Consider the following 16,806-nt stretch of genomic DNA (forward strand, 5'->3'; position numbering starts at 1 on the left):
CACACACACACACACACACACACACACACAGAGTGAAGATTAACTTTTTTACAGTCCCTGATCCCCAGGATTCATCCTTTGCTGTTACCAATCTTGATGGGAACTAGAAAATAGGACAAAACCCAGTGCAAACAAGCCTCACAACAAGGCCATGTCACCTCAGTCAAAGGCATCTCTATATTTCAAATCTACAGAAAAGTTTTGAAGTCACCTCTGAGAACCTTCTAAGAGAAATAACAGACATAAAAATAAATCCCCACAGTGACACGTTACCTTTGGAACCCTGTTTTTGAAGTGTGTTGTGAAGAGAAAAAAAATGGGTATTAAATTTTTCTACAGCTATTAGATTCAGTTATAGCTTTTCAGAGTTTAGAGGAGGTCATGCTCAGCAGTGAAGTCTTGGTGGTTGACACCATCAATCTGATGGCTTGTTTATCTTATAATCAACCTGATTAATTTCCAGGAGGATCAGTCTGTGTTCCCCATAGGGGTGATGTGACCTTGCTGTGGAAGGATGTGAAGTTCAGGCTCTTAGTCCTGGAGGTGGGAGTGGGTCAGACGCCCTCAGAGCACAATCAGCAATTACTGCCATTGTGTGGGTGAGATGTAAAAGTGCTTCTTTCTCTCTGTTGGGTAGGAACTACAAGGGAGAGAGCAGAATGGGTGGGAAATTCAAGACACCTGCAAAAGAGATAGATGCATTTCGGCTCAATCCTGCAGAACTCAGTAAGGCCTTGCACAAGGGGAAGGCTGAACACTTGGCTTGGGAACTGGCAGAGAAACAGTTGTCATTTGCAAGTGACCTTCCCAAGAGAAGTTAGGCAGGAAGAAAGGAAGATTTCATGGGCTTCCCTCCTCACAGAGCCTGGGAAGCCCTGCTATGACCAAGACGGGAGCATGCATTGCCCACCTGTGTCCTGTGATGGGCTGACACTGTAGCTGTCGCTCTCCTTGTCCACAGATCCTGTAGCCCTGGGTGTAGGGAGTCTCCAGTCTGTGGTGAGGGTATGTGCTGAGATGGTAGGGTGGGGTCTGTTGAGGGTCCACTGGCTGGCATACCGGTTTCTCGCTGTGGGTCCAGCCTTTGCATTCCTCCTGGTGGTGGGATCTGCAACGAATAAGGGGTATATTGTGTGTCTGTCTTCAGGGGTCAAGCAGAGCAAGCAACTGTCACCCTCTCTCCTGCCTCTCCGCTCAACCAAGCCCCTAGGAAGCCTTCCTTGGATTTTACCTGTTGAAAGCCTTCTTGCCCTCTTTCATGACCTACTTACTAAGTTTGCCAGATATTTAAGGTTTATTTTTTTTAAAAAAAAAAAAATTCCATAAGCAGAAGAACACCCCGTTTGGTTTTGGAAGCTTTAGATCAGAACCTTGTTTGTGGCCATTAACAATGGTCAAAACATTTGTTTAAACTTTCCAAACCTCCCATAAAACAAGGAAACTTGACCAAATGTATTTGAATAAGATTTCCTTTCTGAGGCTCATTTACCTTGGTATAGACTGAACTACACACTGCTCCCCACTCCACCTCAAGTTATATCCTCATCTTGACTCCAGGGTCCTAGAACATGACCTCATTTGGAAAAAGTCATTGCATACATAATCAGTCTAGAGGAGGTCACAGGGGGAATAGGGTGGGTCCCTATGCTGTAAGACTGGTGGACTTATGAAGGGAGAGATACAGGAGGAGGTTGCCCCCTGCAGGGAGAACCAAGAATTGAGTCTGAGCCCAGGATGGCCGATGGTTGCTGAAGCCTCGTTTCAAGTTTACTTATCAGTTCAGTCAATACCTTCCATCCAGTTATTTAAGTTGAAGCCCCCAGAAACAAAATACCACATTATTTTCTGTTCCAACGTCCTCTCAGCATGTGACAGTATGTCTCTCGATGAGCATCATGGGAACTTTGATGACGACTTGGACTATTTAATATGGACAACAAATAGTTAAATGATATATGGATAGCATGTGTCAACTGCTTATAAAAATGTCAAGGTCCATATGTATGTGGGCTGCTGCCAGGGGCTTACACTTCTTTACTTCTGGAACTAAGGGCATCAGGTACATAGGGTAGTGTGGTCTTAGCTCAACCCTGGTGAACTAAGAAAAGTGACATGCTAGCAGCAACATGTGTTGGGCCCTGGAGCAGGCCAGAGTATTACCATTCCTGAAATTCCATGGACCAGGGGAGGTGTTCTGTTCCCTGGAGTGGTTTTTCTGGGACTCCAACTAAAAGTAGTTCAGGGTTCTGGAAGGGACTTTTCCACTTCTGAATTCTCTGCTTCTTAGAATGGCATAGTCTGGACATTTTGTGATCAATACTTAGCACAGCTTTTTGAAGGAATAAACTGAGACCCAACTTTGGACATGGCTGTCTATGCTCAATTACATGCATCTATGAACTCGGATGTCTCTCCAGGGTGGGTGCAAGGGTCTGTCTTTAGAGCTGTCTACACAGCTGGCCCACAGTAATTGTTGGAATTGGTACTTAGCCTGAAGTCACTTCATGGATGAGCCATGGCAGCTTAGGCATGACACAGCTCTTCTGCCCGTCTACTCAGGCACTGTCTCTTACTTGGCCAGATGTGGCCTGATCCTGGCTGCCTGGGTCTGTAGTTGGGAGTGCACAGGACCATGACTTGTCCATAATCCCCACTGGAGCATGAAATGCTGACACAGGTCATCAGGGAAAAGCCTTTCTTTGCAAGTGGAAGATTTTCCCCTTTGCAGATTTCTAGTTATTGGTCTTTGAACTAATCCATCATTCTAGGACTTAGGAGAGAAACATTAAGAAGATGGCCAAATCAATACATTTTAAGATTCTCTGGGTCATCAAAAGATTCAGTCCTGCTGCATGCTTTTGGCTACATTGATTTTTTTTTTTAAGGGCACATTTCATCTCTTGCAAAAATTCCATAGAACAAGGCTTTATTAGAAGTTAGTTTCTGGCTTTGATGAGAATGCAAATGAGCTATGCCAAAGTGTTGGAGCCCTGTACACAACAAGGTGTGAATGATAATTGCATTTTTTTTTCCCGGGGAAGAGGAACATTCCAGAGAGGTCCTCCACGAGATAGAAAAACAGTGTCATGGGTAGGAGTCTAAATGTCTTCCAGGCACTATTGACTTGATAAGTGGAGCTTAAATAGTACCGCTTGTTATTTAAATGCTAATGAGTCTTTTCTAGAAAATTACCCAGCCCCTTATGTAAGTTTTGAGGAATCTCATTTTTTATTCTTCGGGTTTCAAATTGCAGCCACACTTGTAGAGGATTCTGAGTGCTCTGTTGGCCTGCATGCTGGAGCTGGGGCAGACTCAAAGTCCCTAACTCTCTAAGTCTGCAAGTTCTCACCCAGGTTTCGGGCCTTAGAAAGCTCATTTCTCAGTGTGGAGCTCAGTTCTTCCTTCCCCACGGAGACCTCCCTATTTGGAAAACTTCTATTCAAAGCCACAACTCTCTTCAAGTTAATTCTATTCATTATCCCTTGTCCCCCTGGATGAGGACAGAGCTAGCAGTGGCCTGATAAATGTTGAAAATATAGGTCGTGGTATCAGTTTTCTGAGCCGCAGGCCACAATTCTGCTGTGTGCTACACAGGCGTCCCAGGGTCAGAACCATGTCAGGATGGAGGAAGGCAAGGATACCTGACACATTTTGTTTTCTTTTTTCTTTTTCCTTTTTTTAAATATCCAGGTTTTAGCAACTGTTATTTTGTATCTGAACTGAACTTGATACGGTCGCTTCCAACAGCAATGTAAATACTGCTTAGATTCTGCTCCGTGGTGACTTTGCTCATCTAGGGATTTTTCTGCCACTGCATGGAAGATTCTTTGCCAACCTCCCAACCCTCTAATATAAATACAACTTAGTGATTAAGCAGCATGCTTGCCAAGCAGCCAATGAGTTAGAGGACAGGGGTATAAATAACTCCTGACCTTTCAACTCTGGGTCTAAATCTGCATTAAGTTTTCTGCCCATTGAATCAAATTATTTTAATTATCCTGAATTCAGGATCAGAGAGGATTGTGTGGGTAATAGGTTGATTACAAAGCATGTCACGTGTGACGTGCTCACCAGATCAGTCTTCCTTTAATCATCTGCTATCTCTTCTCAGCTCTCATACCCGAGGCCTCAGCTATGCACGGAGAACTCAGCAGCCTTCCCATGCATAACAGCCGATCATTTCCCTATTTAAGTAGCAAACGTTTATCCAGGGCTTGTGGTGCATTGGGCCATGGGATCACCCTGCCCACAGGAGCTATTTTTTTTCCTGCACTCTCTTATACCATTCTGGGTGACAGAGTATATATTCAGAGTTGTAGTAATAAGGATTCAATGTATATTTTAAGCTTTTTTTTTTCATTATTTGGATACAACCTACTCACATTTTCCTATGTATTTTTAAAATCATTTCTACATGAATTATAAAAGTCAGTACAACGTAAATGCTAGGAAAGCAGTTATTATATTGTATTGTTAGGGTGAAGTATATGGGGGCATTGAATTTACAGACACAAATGCAGTAGATATAAGAACTCATTATATGTATATGATACATGCATATGTATGTATACACAGACATTTATGTACATATACCTATGTGTTATATAAGCTTCTTTAGTTCCCACATGTCCTTTATGTAGTATCATCTATATTCAGGGATCACACACAGTAGCTAAGTGTATGGGTTTCGAATCATGTTGCCTGGCTTTCAAGTCAGGTTTCATTATTCAAAGGCTATGTAACTTTGGCTTTGTGATCTCATTTGGGCAGGCCTGTATCCCCCATTTCTGAGACTGGTGACATCACTGCCACCTCTAGCTTTGAGTGGTCTGAGTGTGTCAGAATACCCAGGGTATAAAAACCTATGGTGCTTAAGCAGCAGACCGTCAACCTGCTGGACCCTCAGCCTGGTGGAAAATATCCTGGGTGCACTGGGAAGATTCAGTGGGTTAATGGAGAGAGTTCAAATCTTGGTTTAGACAGTTTGCAGATGAATGCCCCTTAACAATTCATAAACCACACTTCTCAGAAATCTGATAGGTGAAGATGGCCAGGAATGGGCAGGTAAGGGCCAGGGTGAGAGCCACATGACCAGGTCACTCACTGGCTGTGGCCTAGTAGAGGGCTGTGAATTTGCTCTAGTCAGAAATGGTGCAGGACTGGGCAGGAAATGGGCATGGTAAGGACTTGAGTTTTCCTGGCCAAGGCTCAGCTACCTTCCCTGGGTTCCTCTGTACTGGAAGACTGCAGCTTGTGGCCTGGGGGCTTCAGCACATGGGAAGTGAATACATCTATGATTCACGTCCACATCTGGCAGGGAGCCAGGACCTGTGAGAAGACCTTAGCTCTTGTAGCTTTCACAGTTATAAAGCTCCAGTGCAGAAATGGCACCCATCTCTCTAGATAATTAAGGGAGTGAGGGAAAGAGAGGGATTAAGAGGGAGAGGGCTCTTCTCAGAGCCCCAGGGTCTTTGATTCCTGGGCTTACAGAGTCTCAGCAGCCGATGCTGCTGACTGGGACTTAGGGATGTTTGTTCTGCTATCGGGTTGAGGGAACTGAGCAAGTCATTCTCCTCTTGGGATCTTGACTTCCTCGTCTATGGGAGGACTGAATTACATGTGAACTTGACAGTCCGTGTCACTGGGTGGTGAGAGGACCAGATGCCAGCAGCAGCAGCAGCACCTGGTAACTATTTGACCCTCAATATCAAGTAGTTCTCCAAACCAAGGACTCAGCCAACCACTGACCACAAGTATCTAGAAAACAAAATGTGTCCATCTAGAACACGTAGGGACATCTTGTCATTAGTCTCTAACTGTGATGAGATAGCAGCTATCCATATATGATATACAGTGGTCATACAATGTACACACAGTGTACATATGGCAGTGTACACACAGTGTGCACAGCGCATATATAGCAAAAAACACAATGTACATACAGTGTGCACACAGTGTACATACAGCATACACACATTATATATACGGTGTACATACAGTGTACATACAGTGTGTGAGGCATTATAAGGAATGCACATTATTTAGAGTATATATGAAGATGACTACATCTTATGCAGAAACACCTGACCACTGTGTTTGTTACCGTTTGTGATCTTAGCACAACACAAGCTAGAGTTGCCTTGGAAGAGGGAACTTCAACTGGGAAAATGCCTCTATCAGAATGACTTGTAGATAAGTTTGTGGGGCATTTTCTTGACTCATGATTGATGTGCCAGGGCCCAGCCCATGGTGGTTAAGTGCTGTCCCTGGGTAGGTGGTTCTGGGTTGTATATGAGAGCACGCTAAGTAAGTTGCAGAGAGCAAGCCAGTAAGCAGCACCCCTCCATGACCTCTGCATCAGCTGCTGCCTCCAGGTTCCTGGTGTGTTTGAGTTCCTACCCTGACTTCCTCAATGATGGACTATAACATGGGGTGTGTAAGCTCGAAAAACTCTTTTCCTCCCCAAGTCGATGTGGATCATGATGTTGATCACAGCAACAGAAAATGAACTAAGAGAGCCATTATATACAAGGTACTTGAGCAGCCATAACTTGGAGGTCCAGGAACCCCTAGATATCAAGGAGAGATGGTATTTAATGGATGCGTGGCAAATGTCTGTACACAGGTGAGCAATCTGATGAATGAATGAATACCTTTTAGGTAACTATGATTGGTATAATTCAATCATAGGTCATCACACTTGCAGACCTTGCTACTTTTCCCAGGAGAAGATCTTGTGCATAGTCATCTTTCTATCAGAAATGAGGAAAGAATGCACTTTCTCTGGGATGGAAGAGCACACAGACCTAAGGAACAGAAATCTCCAGAGATGGATGAGAAAGGGCATAATGGATTGAGTTTCCAGGTCCTCCATGAGTAAGTTAAGTACCCGTTTACTCCTACCCCAATCACTCTGATCCCAGCACTCTGTAGTTGATCAGCACTTGATCTTAACGGGTTCATGCCTAAGGCATGTGCTGGGAGCAAGGTGTGAACAGAGCCCCAGGTGCAAGGGTGTAACATCAATGTCATCTGTACAGGAGGAAGGAAGGAAACTGAGCAGAAGACACGGCCAAAGTGTGAGTCTTCACATGCTGCCGAGAGCAGTGAATGGCACATTGTTTCCATTCCTCATCCACAGGAGAAGAATTTGGCCTAACTCTCTGGCAAGCTAATAAAATACTTGGGAACACAAACTCTGCAGTGCAATTGTGTTTGTATACAGACAACAGCTTTCCGATGCTCTAGTAATAAATAAAAGGCTACTGCAATAGCAACACGATCCTGACATAGAGAACAGAAGAGTGATACCCTTTGTAGTTGAGACCATGGGGGATATAGTTGGATCATAGAAACTTTGGCATCCACTGGGACTGCATCCGAGCACCTCCTGGGGTAGCAAAGCCTGCAGATGCTCAAGACTCTTTGACACAATGACACGGTGTTTGCATAGAACTTGTGTGTGTCCTCCCACACACTTCAAACCACAGATTACTAATAGTACCTAATTTAATGCAAATGCTATAGAACTCTGTTACACTGCATGTCTTGGGGAACTGTGATCGGGGAGCCTCAGCCCTGCTCAGTACAGGTGGAATCTTTACAAGGAGTTCTGATGTGTGTGCAGCTGCATCCATAGCCAAGAGGCAGAACCCTTGGCTATGGAGCTGGCTTCACAAATGAATCTCTGCAAACATAACAAGCTTTAATGAGCTGGGCTTAGGCCGTCGGACCACAGGACTTTGTTAAAACAGATGTGACAGCTGGTTAGAGGTGTTAGCAAGCTCCAGGGAGCAAAAGCATGCAAGGATCTGGGCTCCAGAACATTCCTAAAGGTCAAGCTTTTGAAGGTGCTGTGGGGCCAGTTACTCAGTGTCTTCATTAAAAACAAACTCAACATACACACATACACACACACACACACACATGCACGCATTCGCACACACACACATACACACACATACACATATACACATATACTACACACATACACATACATACACATACACACCTACACACGCATGCACACACATACATACACACATACACACACACATGCATGCATTCGCACACATACACACATACACACACATATACATATACACACGCATGCACACATATACATACACACATACACACACACATGCATGCATTCGCACGCACACACACACACATACACACACATACACATATACACATATACACACATACACATACATACACACACATACACATACACACCTACACACGCATGCACGCACATACACACATACACAAACATATACACACATGCACGCACACACACATACACACATACATGCACACACATACACACACATACACACACACACAAAACTTGCATATTACTGTTCTCAACCGTGTTTGGGTTTGAGAATATAGTTAATGGGATAACTAAAAGATTGTAGACATCCTCAATAGAGTGTTTTCACGGTGACTCTGAACAATTCCATCTTAGGATGGGAGGAGAGAACTGGAGGATGGTGCCCGAATTGCTTGCTTTCTGCCATTGTGGTTTAATAAAATTCTCCATAAAGAAAAGAAACATATTCTTAAGCTGTAGTGTTTTCCAGTGACAGCCAGGCTGGATCCTGGGACAATGTGGTAGGACCATCAGAATGGAACCTACGTGCACGCATGGCCTGGCTTGGGCCATGTTTCTGTCTCTTGCTCTCTTAACTGCTTCCATGACAGCATGCCAGCACCCCAGGGCTGTGTCTACTCCAGTGCTCCAGAGAGTCTTGGGGTTCTTCCCTCTCTGCTCTCTCCTGCCAGTCAGCTCCAGCTCTCCCTCTGAGGATCTTAGTTCCCCTCTGGCCCCTTATACCACCTTCTCCTCCATGGAGAAGTTTCCAAAAAACCCAGTTCCAGGACACTCCTCCCACTGTCCCTGTACCTCATTGACCTGAATCTGCACCTCTTCACTCTGTCTTCTTTTAATCTACCATTTCCTGAGAAAGAAACCATACTCCTTGTGTAATATCTGCCTTCCCACTAAAATGAAAGATACACATCTTTCCTCACTTTCTTTGCAGTGCATTCCCAACACTGAGTATGAGCCATATATGCAAAGTAAAATCTGAGTAAACATTTCTGAGTGCTGACTGGATGAATTCTATTTCCCCAGTGATACATAACAACTTCATAGCCACATGGAGGCATGGAGCACACTCCTCCCGGGCTTCCTGCCTGCCTGCTAGAGTACCTGGTTTACAATGTATGCACATGGTACAAATTCATCTCTGATATTTTAAATGCTGTCAAAAGCACTTCCTGTTATCCCAGGGCATACTCTTCATGCTGCTGGAAGTTTCCAGTATATTCCTGTCATTGCCTCTGCTCCTGCATTAACTATTTGTGATAGCCATTGTGTGTGGTACCTTTGCTATCAAAGGCCATTAAAGGAAAGCATGATTCTGTGTTGCTTTTTACCTGGCAGATGGAAGCAATGTGCTGTGATCAAGGCAGGCAAAACATATCTCCCAGGTGTGTCAACTTTCCTTTTATTTAAGAGCAAAATGTAGCCTAGAAACTTGAAGTGGCTGAAGCCAGATCTCAGCTCACAGTGGTGAAGTCAGTGACTAGAGAGTGGACAAGGCCTTGAAACATTTTAGTGACAAGGCTCTTAGCTTGTAGACACAAGCCCAGAGTGCTAGTGGTTCGTACTACTTGTGTCTCCAGAACATTCCTCAGAAGGAAGGAGACAAGCTTAGCACAAGGGACAACCAAACATGGCTTCAATGGTGGAAGCCACAGTCTCAGGTGATCCTCAGCTCTGTTCAAAGCCTGGTTTGGGAACTGATCAGTCATGCCATGATGCTCACTGCAGGGCATAAGCTAGAATTTGTAAGCTACAGCCTCCAGCAATGCATCATGGATTTCCTCATGATACTATATGGCTCTAGAAGTGTGGATTTTTGCAGAGAGAGCAATTAGAGACTTACAAGCTAGATAGCAAAGCTTCCAAAATGACAATTGGGACATCAATTTCTCACCCTTTGAGGGGATTTATGAATAGTTTCAATTATGAAGAAACAAGACTATCTAATTAATAAGCTAGATGCACATTAGGAAACTTCTTTGCAGTAATAAATTTACACATATTATCAATGCAAATATGAATAACTAAGCAGAACAAAATCTCTAGATTAGCCAGAACCATCATTCTTCTCTGTGTTTAGGAGACAAATGTGAGCTTTGAGGTCGGACATGTCTACAGCAGCTTTCTGTGTGCACTTCATGTGCACAACCTTAGACTATTTGTCTGAAACTCCATCTTCCAATGTCTGAAACAAAGACTCTGATGTTTACTTTGTAAGTCAGAACCTTGAAAGGTTGCTGTAGATAACACACATGCGATTGTGTGTTATCTACACTCTCCCGCAAACGGGACACTGCCCAACACATTAAAGTTAATCATCCTTCTCTTTTCCATGTTGTATAAAGTTCAAAAGGATTATATTCACCTGAAACTTCTAGCAATTTCTACAGTAAACCAAGACTGAGATGGGTTGGTTTGAGTTGACACACACCTAACAAGTAATAAATGATGCCTCACTATCCCAATTAAAAGTTCATCACATCTATTGCTTGGCTGTGTGATGGAGAAGACCTACCCTTTTCTTTGTGAGGGGCACAGATATTGTCAGCATTGACAACAGCCACACATTTCCAAGGGCTGCTGAATACTCACTCGTTCCTGGTCGAGCATCGGAGACATCCACTAGGGGCCCGGTGGCCTGAGACACTGATTGGTAATGCACCGTGTGGGTCACTGTCAGTGACTTCTGTTTGGCTGCCTCCCCGAAGTCAGCATCCGTCAACAGGACTGTGGAGCGGTCATCTGCAAGAGGGGGCACACAGGAAAGCTAAGTGTGTTTAACAAAGGTGAATACAAATGGGAGTCTAAAGACACACACACACACACACACACACACACACACACACTCAGCTTCTTGTGAAAATAATGTCATTTGGTGTAGCTGACCACTTGGCATAACTGACCACTTTGGGGTTTATGTGTTTGTCCAAAGCTTGCCCAACATATTGTACATTGTCAATGCTCCCAGTGATAGGGTTGCCCTGTGGGACAGGCCTTTTTAGCCTCTGCAACACTCTGTGGAACTAAACCTTGCATTCCCCACACTGGGGTTGGCTGTGACCTTGGTCAGTGCTTGGAGAAGGAAGAGAAGGACTGTCCTGAAGAATTGATGGTTCCATTCCTTTTCTCCAGCTACTGCTGAGGGCTTTAATCTTTAGTACATGCTTTGACGGACTTCAAGGATGTCTCTCTTGTAAGTCTCTCAGAGCATAGGCTCTGAAAGGTTAGGAAGGTAAGAGCCAGGGCCTTGGGGTCCCAAGGGAGAACAGCTGTGTGAGATGCACGTGCCATTGTCTGTCCGAGGACCGTCATTATCTTTCCTGTTTTCTTTAGAGTTCTTTGACACAAAGGGAGACTTTCGTTGGGAAGTATGGGGTTTCTGTACATTTTCAGAGACTGTGAGGCAGGCTAATGTTCTGATTATCAGTAAGCCAGGACCTGCTACAGCATGTCTGAAGGGATGGGGTTTGGGGGGGGGGGTTACTGATGCTATGTTCATAAACAACCCAGCAAGGATTCTGTGCCCAAAAATGGCTCTGAACAGAGGGAACCTTACAAAACCCAGTTGCTCAGGCTCTGGCAGGGGAGGAAAGGCCTCTTGAAGTTAGAATCAAATTTCTTGGCAGAGATCTGGAGAGGAGGCTGCCAAGCTGTCTGTGAGTGTCCCAGCGGGTGGCACAGCACAGGTTGGTATTGAGATGAGTGCCAGAGTTGGGCTTGGAGGCTTGGCTCTAAAGCTATCATTCAAACCCTCATAGAAAGTGGGATTTGCACAGAGATGGAGTCTCACAATTACAGCTGATACCAGAGGACCCCCTGTCTACATGGGTTTGTCTTCCATAATGCAGCTGCATTGTGGATTTTGGTAGGTAGTTGTATTTTTAAGATGAGATTCACGTCTGCGTTATAAACCTGTCCTGGGAAATGTCAAGTGCCTCCTCACTGATTGCAAGGTTAACTATTCATTCTGGGCAGAAATAAATGGTAGTCTAATGCTGGATCCTTATAACCAAAGCCTGGAGTGTTTCCTAGTAATTAGAAAACTCCATCGACCCACCATTTTGGAATTATAGGAGACAAATGATGGTTGGTGACAGATGATGCTCGGCAGCTTGTGATAGATCTCTGGCTGCCGGTCATGGTGACATACAGAGATGACTGGCAGGCCGTCTGGTATTCAGCCAGCAACAAAGAGCCCATGGAAGCCATGCACCACTGATAGGCTCCATCTTGCTGTAACAGGCATTTGAAGGATTATGAAGGGTCTGAGGGGGGACACTTGCAAATGCTCTCTGTACTCCTCCCTGTTATATAACCACTGTGACCTGCCAAACTCCCTAGTCTCCCTGAATTCTCAAATCAACACACAGGGTGTTGTTGGCCGAGCAAGTGCATGCCAAAGGTGATTTTAGTTTTAATGCCCTATCTCTGGAGGTCAGTGAGAGAGGCATCACTGAAGTCCCAGCAGTGAAAACATAGACATCCAGAAGCAAAGCATGGCCTTCGGTCTGCACTGAGAAAAGCTAACACACCCTACGGCACTTGGGAGAAAGCAGGGCTTCCTATTTGACATGGACCTAAGAATTAATGCGAGTCATGCGACTGAGGGCTGGACTGAACTTGGTCAGAGTTTTGTTAATCGGTGCTATGCCTGGACTGAGTGCTGATGTACGGAGGGCAGACTGGGCCTTGGCATTTCAAAGCCATCCGCTCAAGATACCTTTCAAGATGGTGGGACAAGGAAAGGGTGAAGGTGACAGAGGAGACCTTCCTTCCACCTGATCTCCTCTTGCAGCCTTCATGGTAGGAGGTGTTCAGGGATCATACTGGAAGGCAGGCAGTGTATCTAGGCCATGGGGAAAGGGCTGCATTTGTTTTAGAAGGGTCCCCTTCCACTCACTCCATGGCAGCCTTTTCCCCTTTGGCCAGTTATGAAAGCCTTTCCACATCTCATAGAAGAGCAATCTCTTTCCTGTGAGCCAATAGACGGTTAAGCAAGTAACATGGAATGTGCTGAAAGAGACCATGGGATTTAGAGAGCTCTCGATAAATGTTAGGGACTGTCATGGTTGTTCCCAATCACAGGAAGGCAGCAGGTCAAGATGCTGGGTTTATGGTGGATAGGCCACAGAGCCTGTCATTTTCATGGCTTCTCTTAAGACTGAGAAATTTGGGGACAAGGAGGTTTACGGGGTGGAGATCTGGCTGTTTCTCTCACCCCAGGATGTTATGGGATGCTGGGAATAGGGAGAGACAGCCTGCTTGGAGGCATTTATTTGTTTAAGTCTTAATCAAATCTTGAAGGTTTATTTAATGAAGGCTGACCTTGTCAGGGTTGGCAAGGAGAGCATAGAGGACTTCTAAGATGAAGCTTTGTGAGGCAGGGCCTGAGGAGCTCTCTGTGCTGTAAAGTTTTCATCACTGAAGGGACAATGGTTTCTCCAGGAAAGGCCCCAAGTGAGCAGAGTTGGGGAACTCTTGTGGTGTATTTCCTGGCACTTATTATTCCCCTCAGCTTCTCTACTCATGGGGCATCTAAACTATTCCCTTGTCAAGGGTTTCCTTCACTCATAGGTCAGGATGAGGAAGCATGATGGTCTCTCATCCTACAGCAGCCACTCCCGGAAATGTAACTAGCAGGGCACCTTACCTATGGTCTCCATTGTGTCTCTCTCTTCAATCAAAAGCTGAGCCCTGGGTATATCAATGTGCATTCTCAGAGTCTGCTGCTGTTTGCTTAAGGTATCTGAAGTCCGTGTGTTCTTGCTGAGAATAAGAGAGAATACGTGTTAGCCAACCCAGTTCAATATGACATTATGCTGACACGTCACTCTATATCAACCTGGTTTATTGTTTAATTATGAAAGCAGCTTGAAGAGATGAGAAGGCAACATACATGACAGAAAATGCCTCTCCTTCAATCAAGAGATATGTATTAAGATTAAATTTCAGTAGACAAAGGAGAGTCCAAACATATACTCTGCTAATAGTTGGGATCAATAATGATCAGTATTGAGAAAATTACCATTTCTTGGGTAAGGGTGAAAATAACAATTTTAAAAGTGGCATTCAGACAATGACATATATAGTTATACATTATCTATATGTCTATCTATCTACCATTGATCTATCTATCTATCTATCTATCTATCTATCTATCTATCATCCTATCTACCTATCATCTGCCTATCTGTCTATTATCTATCATCTATCTACCATCTGCCTATCTATCTGTCTGTCTGTCTATTTATCTTTCATCTATCTATCATCTATCATCTATCTATCATCTATCTTTCATCTATCTATCATCTATCTTTCATCTATCTATCTATCATCTATCTATCTATCTATCTATCCATCTATCTATCATCTATCTTTCATCTATCTTTCATCTATCTATCATCTATCTATCTATCTATCCATCCATCTATCCATCCATCTATCTATCATCTATCTATCTATCATCTATCTTTCATCTATCTATCTATCTATCTATCTATCTATCATCTATCTTTCATCTATCTATCTATCTATCATCTATCTTTCATCTATCTATCTATCTATCATCTATCTTTCATCTATCTATCATCTATCTATCTATCCATCCATCTATCTATCATCTATCTATCTATCATCTATCTATCTATCATCTATCTTTCATCTATCTATCTATCTATCATCTATCTTTCATCTATCTATCATCTATCTATCTATCTATTGTGAGGATAGCAGGGGAGGAAACCTGTGAACAGCTGGGCACTGGATGGTGACTTCACTAACGAATCTGTATTGATATCCTTTTGTTTTTCTTCTACTGACAAGCCACAAGCCTTGTTAGCATTTCCAACATCACTTTGATTTTCCTAGCTGAGCACTATTTTGAAATAGAGAGAAAAAACTCAATTACTAAAATAATTTTATCTCAAAATTTGTGTACCAGAAAATTACTCTGAGAGTGAATTCTCAAGTAATGGAAGTAGGTGGTAGTTCTATCTGCCTGGCGTAATCACAGCCTGTTACAGCCGGCGGCTCCGAGTTAAACCTTCATGCTGAACAGGGGCCTTAATTAGCAATCCACTTAGGGGTGGTTCAGTCTTTTATACGGATGGACGTGCTAGATGTTAAAATGTTTTCTGAAGCACCCCCTGGCAAGTGGAAGGCATTGGGATACTTCTTCAGTGAAGCTGTTTATAGCAGGCCTAAGTCCAGGGACAGAATCTTCTCTACAGGGTGATGATTCCTAGAATCAGGTTCACCTGATGGTTCCTTAACTCTACTTCCTTCCTTTTTCCTTCTCTCTCTTTTAATGTTTATCTTTCATGCCCACGAGGTGCACGTTGAGTTAACAATGGGTGCCTTCCTCAATACCTCCTCATCTTATCTTTTTGCGATAGTGTCTGGTTGAAGCCAGTGCTAGCTGTTGGTGCTAGGCTAGTTACCCAGCAGGTATCCAGTGACTCTGACCCAGGTACACCTGACTTTTTATACAGGTGCTTGGGATTTGAACTCGGGTCCCAGTACTTGTATGACAGGCTCTTTATCCACTGATCCATCTCCCCTGCCTCATTTGTTCCTTACATCCAACGGAGAGCAAGGTCTGCAGGATGCACTTAAAGTGCTTTTCTCTCCAAGGAAGGAATTCCTAAACCTCTGTCTCCTTAATCCTTCCTCACCCACTCCTAAACCAAGTAGCTGATGGAGCCTAGATCATGCAGGCATCCTGTCCATTTGAGAAAGCCCTGCATGCTGCCTGTTGAAGCCCAGGTTACAACTGGATATTTTACGACACCCCTCCCTTCATGTGAATGTACACAAAGCACCCCACAAGCAAGGCTCCATTCAGAAGGTTCACTGCTCCTCTGGGTGCTTCACCTCCAAGCACAGTTCTTGCTCTACAGACTTGTAACTGGGTCATATACCCCACTCACGCCAATTATGAGCAGCCCACATTCAACCCTTTTGACCTGTTTTTTTTTTTTTTTCACATGGTCTCTATACATTTTCAAATGATTTCACTTCCCACTGCACTCGTGGTTAAAAAAAGAAGAAGAAAGGGGAAAAGTGCAGAGATTCACACAGTTGCACTTGAGATCCCTGGAGGACTGTGTGCTGCCTGCCATATGTTTCTACCCTCTGAATCTCCACAGAAACACATGGGCAGCCTCTACCCGTGAATAGCCAAAAGATCCATTTAGAAGCCACGGAGGACTCAAGCATGTCCTTGTACCAAAACCAGAAACCCGAGAGTGTGTTCCCTTCTCAAGAACAGTCGTGAGGAAGCAGCTGCTCTGATGTGCGGTGAGCACCAGGAGCAGGTTACACTCAACTGATAAGTGAAGGATCCCTGTCTTAGGGACAGAGGAAACAAGCTAAATAACCTCTGTGAAGACTCTGCTGGTGTGGAACGATGATACTGGGTGACAAGCACAGTAAGGAAGTGAGGGCTGGACGGAGAGTCCCAGATCTCCAGAGAAGATGCTGCCAGGTCCCACAGTGGAAAACAAACAAATGGCTCAGTGAACCTTGAGACCCAGGCCCTCACCAGGGAGGCCCCTGTGTGTACTTCCTGTTTCCTTTGGAGAGGGCATATCCCCTGGCCCTATTGTACTTCCTGTCCCTTTGAAGAGAGCTTACCTCCTCCCTTCCCCCTGCAATGTCCTTGTGATGCCTGCTTAGCAGCCATCTTT

The 16,806-nt window shown here is 44.3% G+C and overlaps 1 protein-coding gene across 2 annotated transcripts in view; it reads right to left on the reverse strand.

The window, feature by feature from the left end:
* Dscam (DS cell adhesion molecule) overlaps positions 1–16,806 on the reverse strand; it is a 579,765-nt gene that overhangs the window by 23,408 nt on the left and 539,551 nt on the right. For both annotated transcript variants that reach the window (XM_031364533.1, XM_031364534.1), the window contains exons 29-31: positions 13,770–13,885; positions 10,712–10,861; positions 911–1,108 (exon numbers count right to left, since the gene is read on the reverse strand). In XM_031364533.1, the coding sequence (XP_031220393.1) occupies positions 911–1,108; positions 10,712–10,861; positions 13,770–13,885 (464 nt within the window). The remainder of the gene's footprint in view (positions 1–910; positions 1,109–10,711; positions 10,862–13,769; positions 13,886–16,806) is intronic.

The sequence above is a fragment of the Mastomys coucha genome, unplaced genomic scaffold (genome assembly GCF_008632895.1).
Source record: "Mastomys coucha isolate ucsf_1 unplaced genomic scaffold, UCSF_Mcou_1 pScaffold12, whole genome shotgun sequence".
In the NCBI taxonomy this organism is placed as follows: Eukaryota; Metazoa; Chordata; class Mammalia; order Rodentia; family Muridae; genus Mastomys; species Mastomys coucha.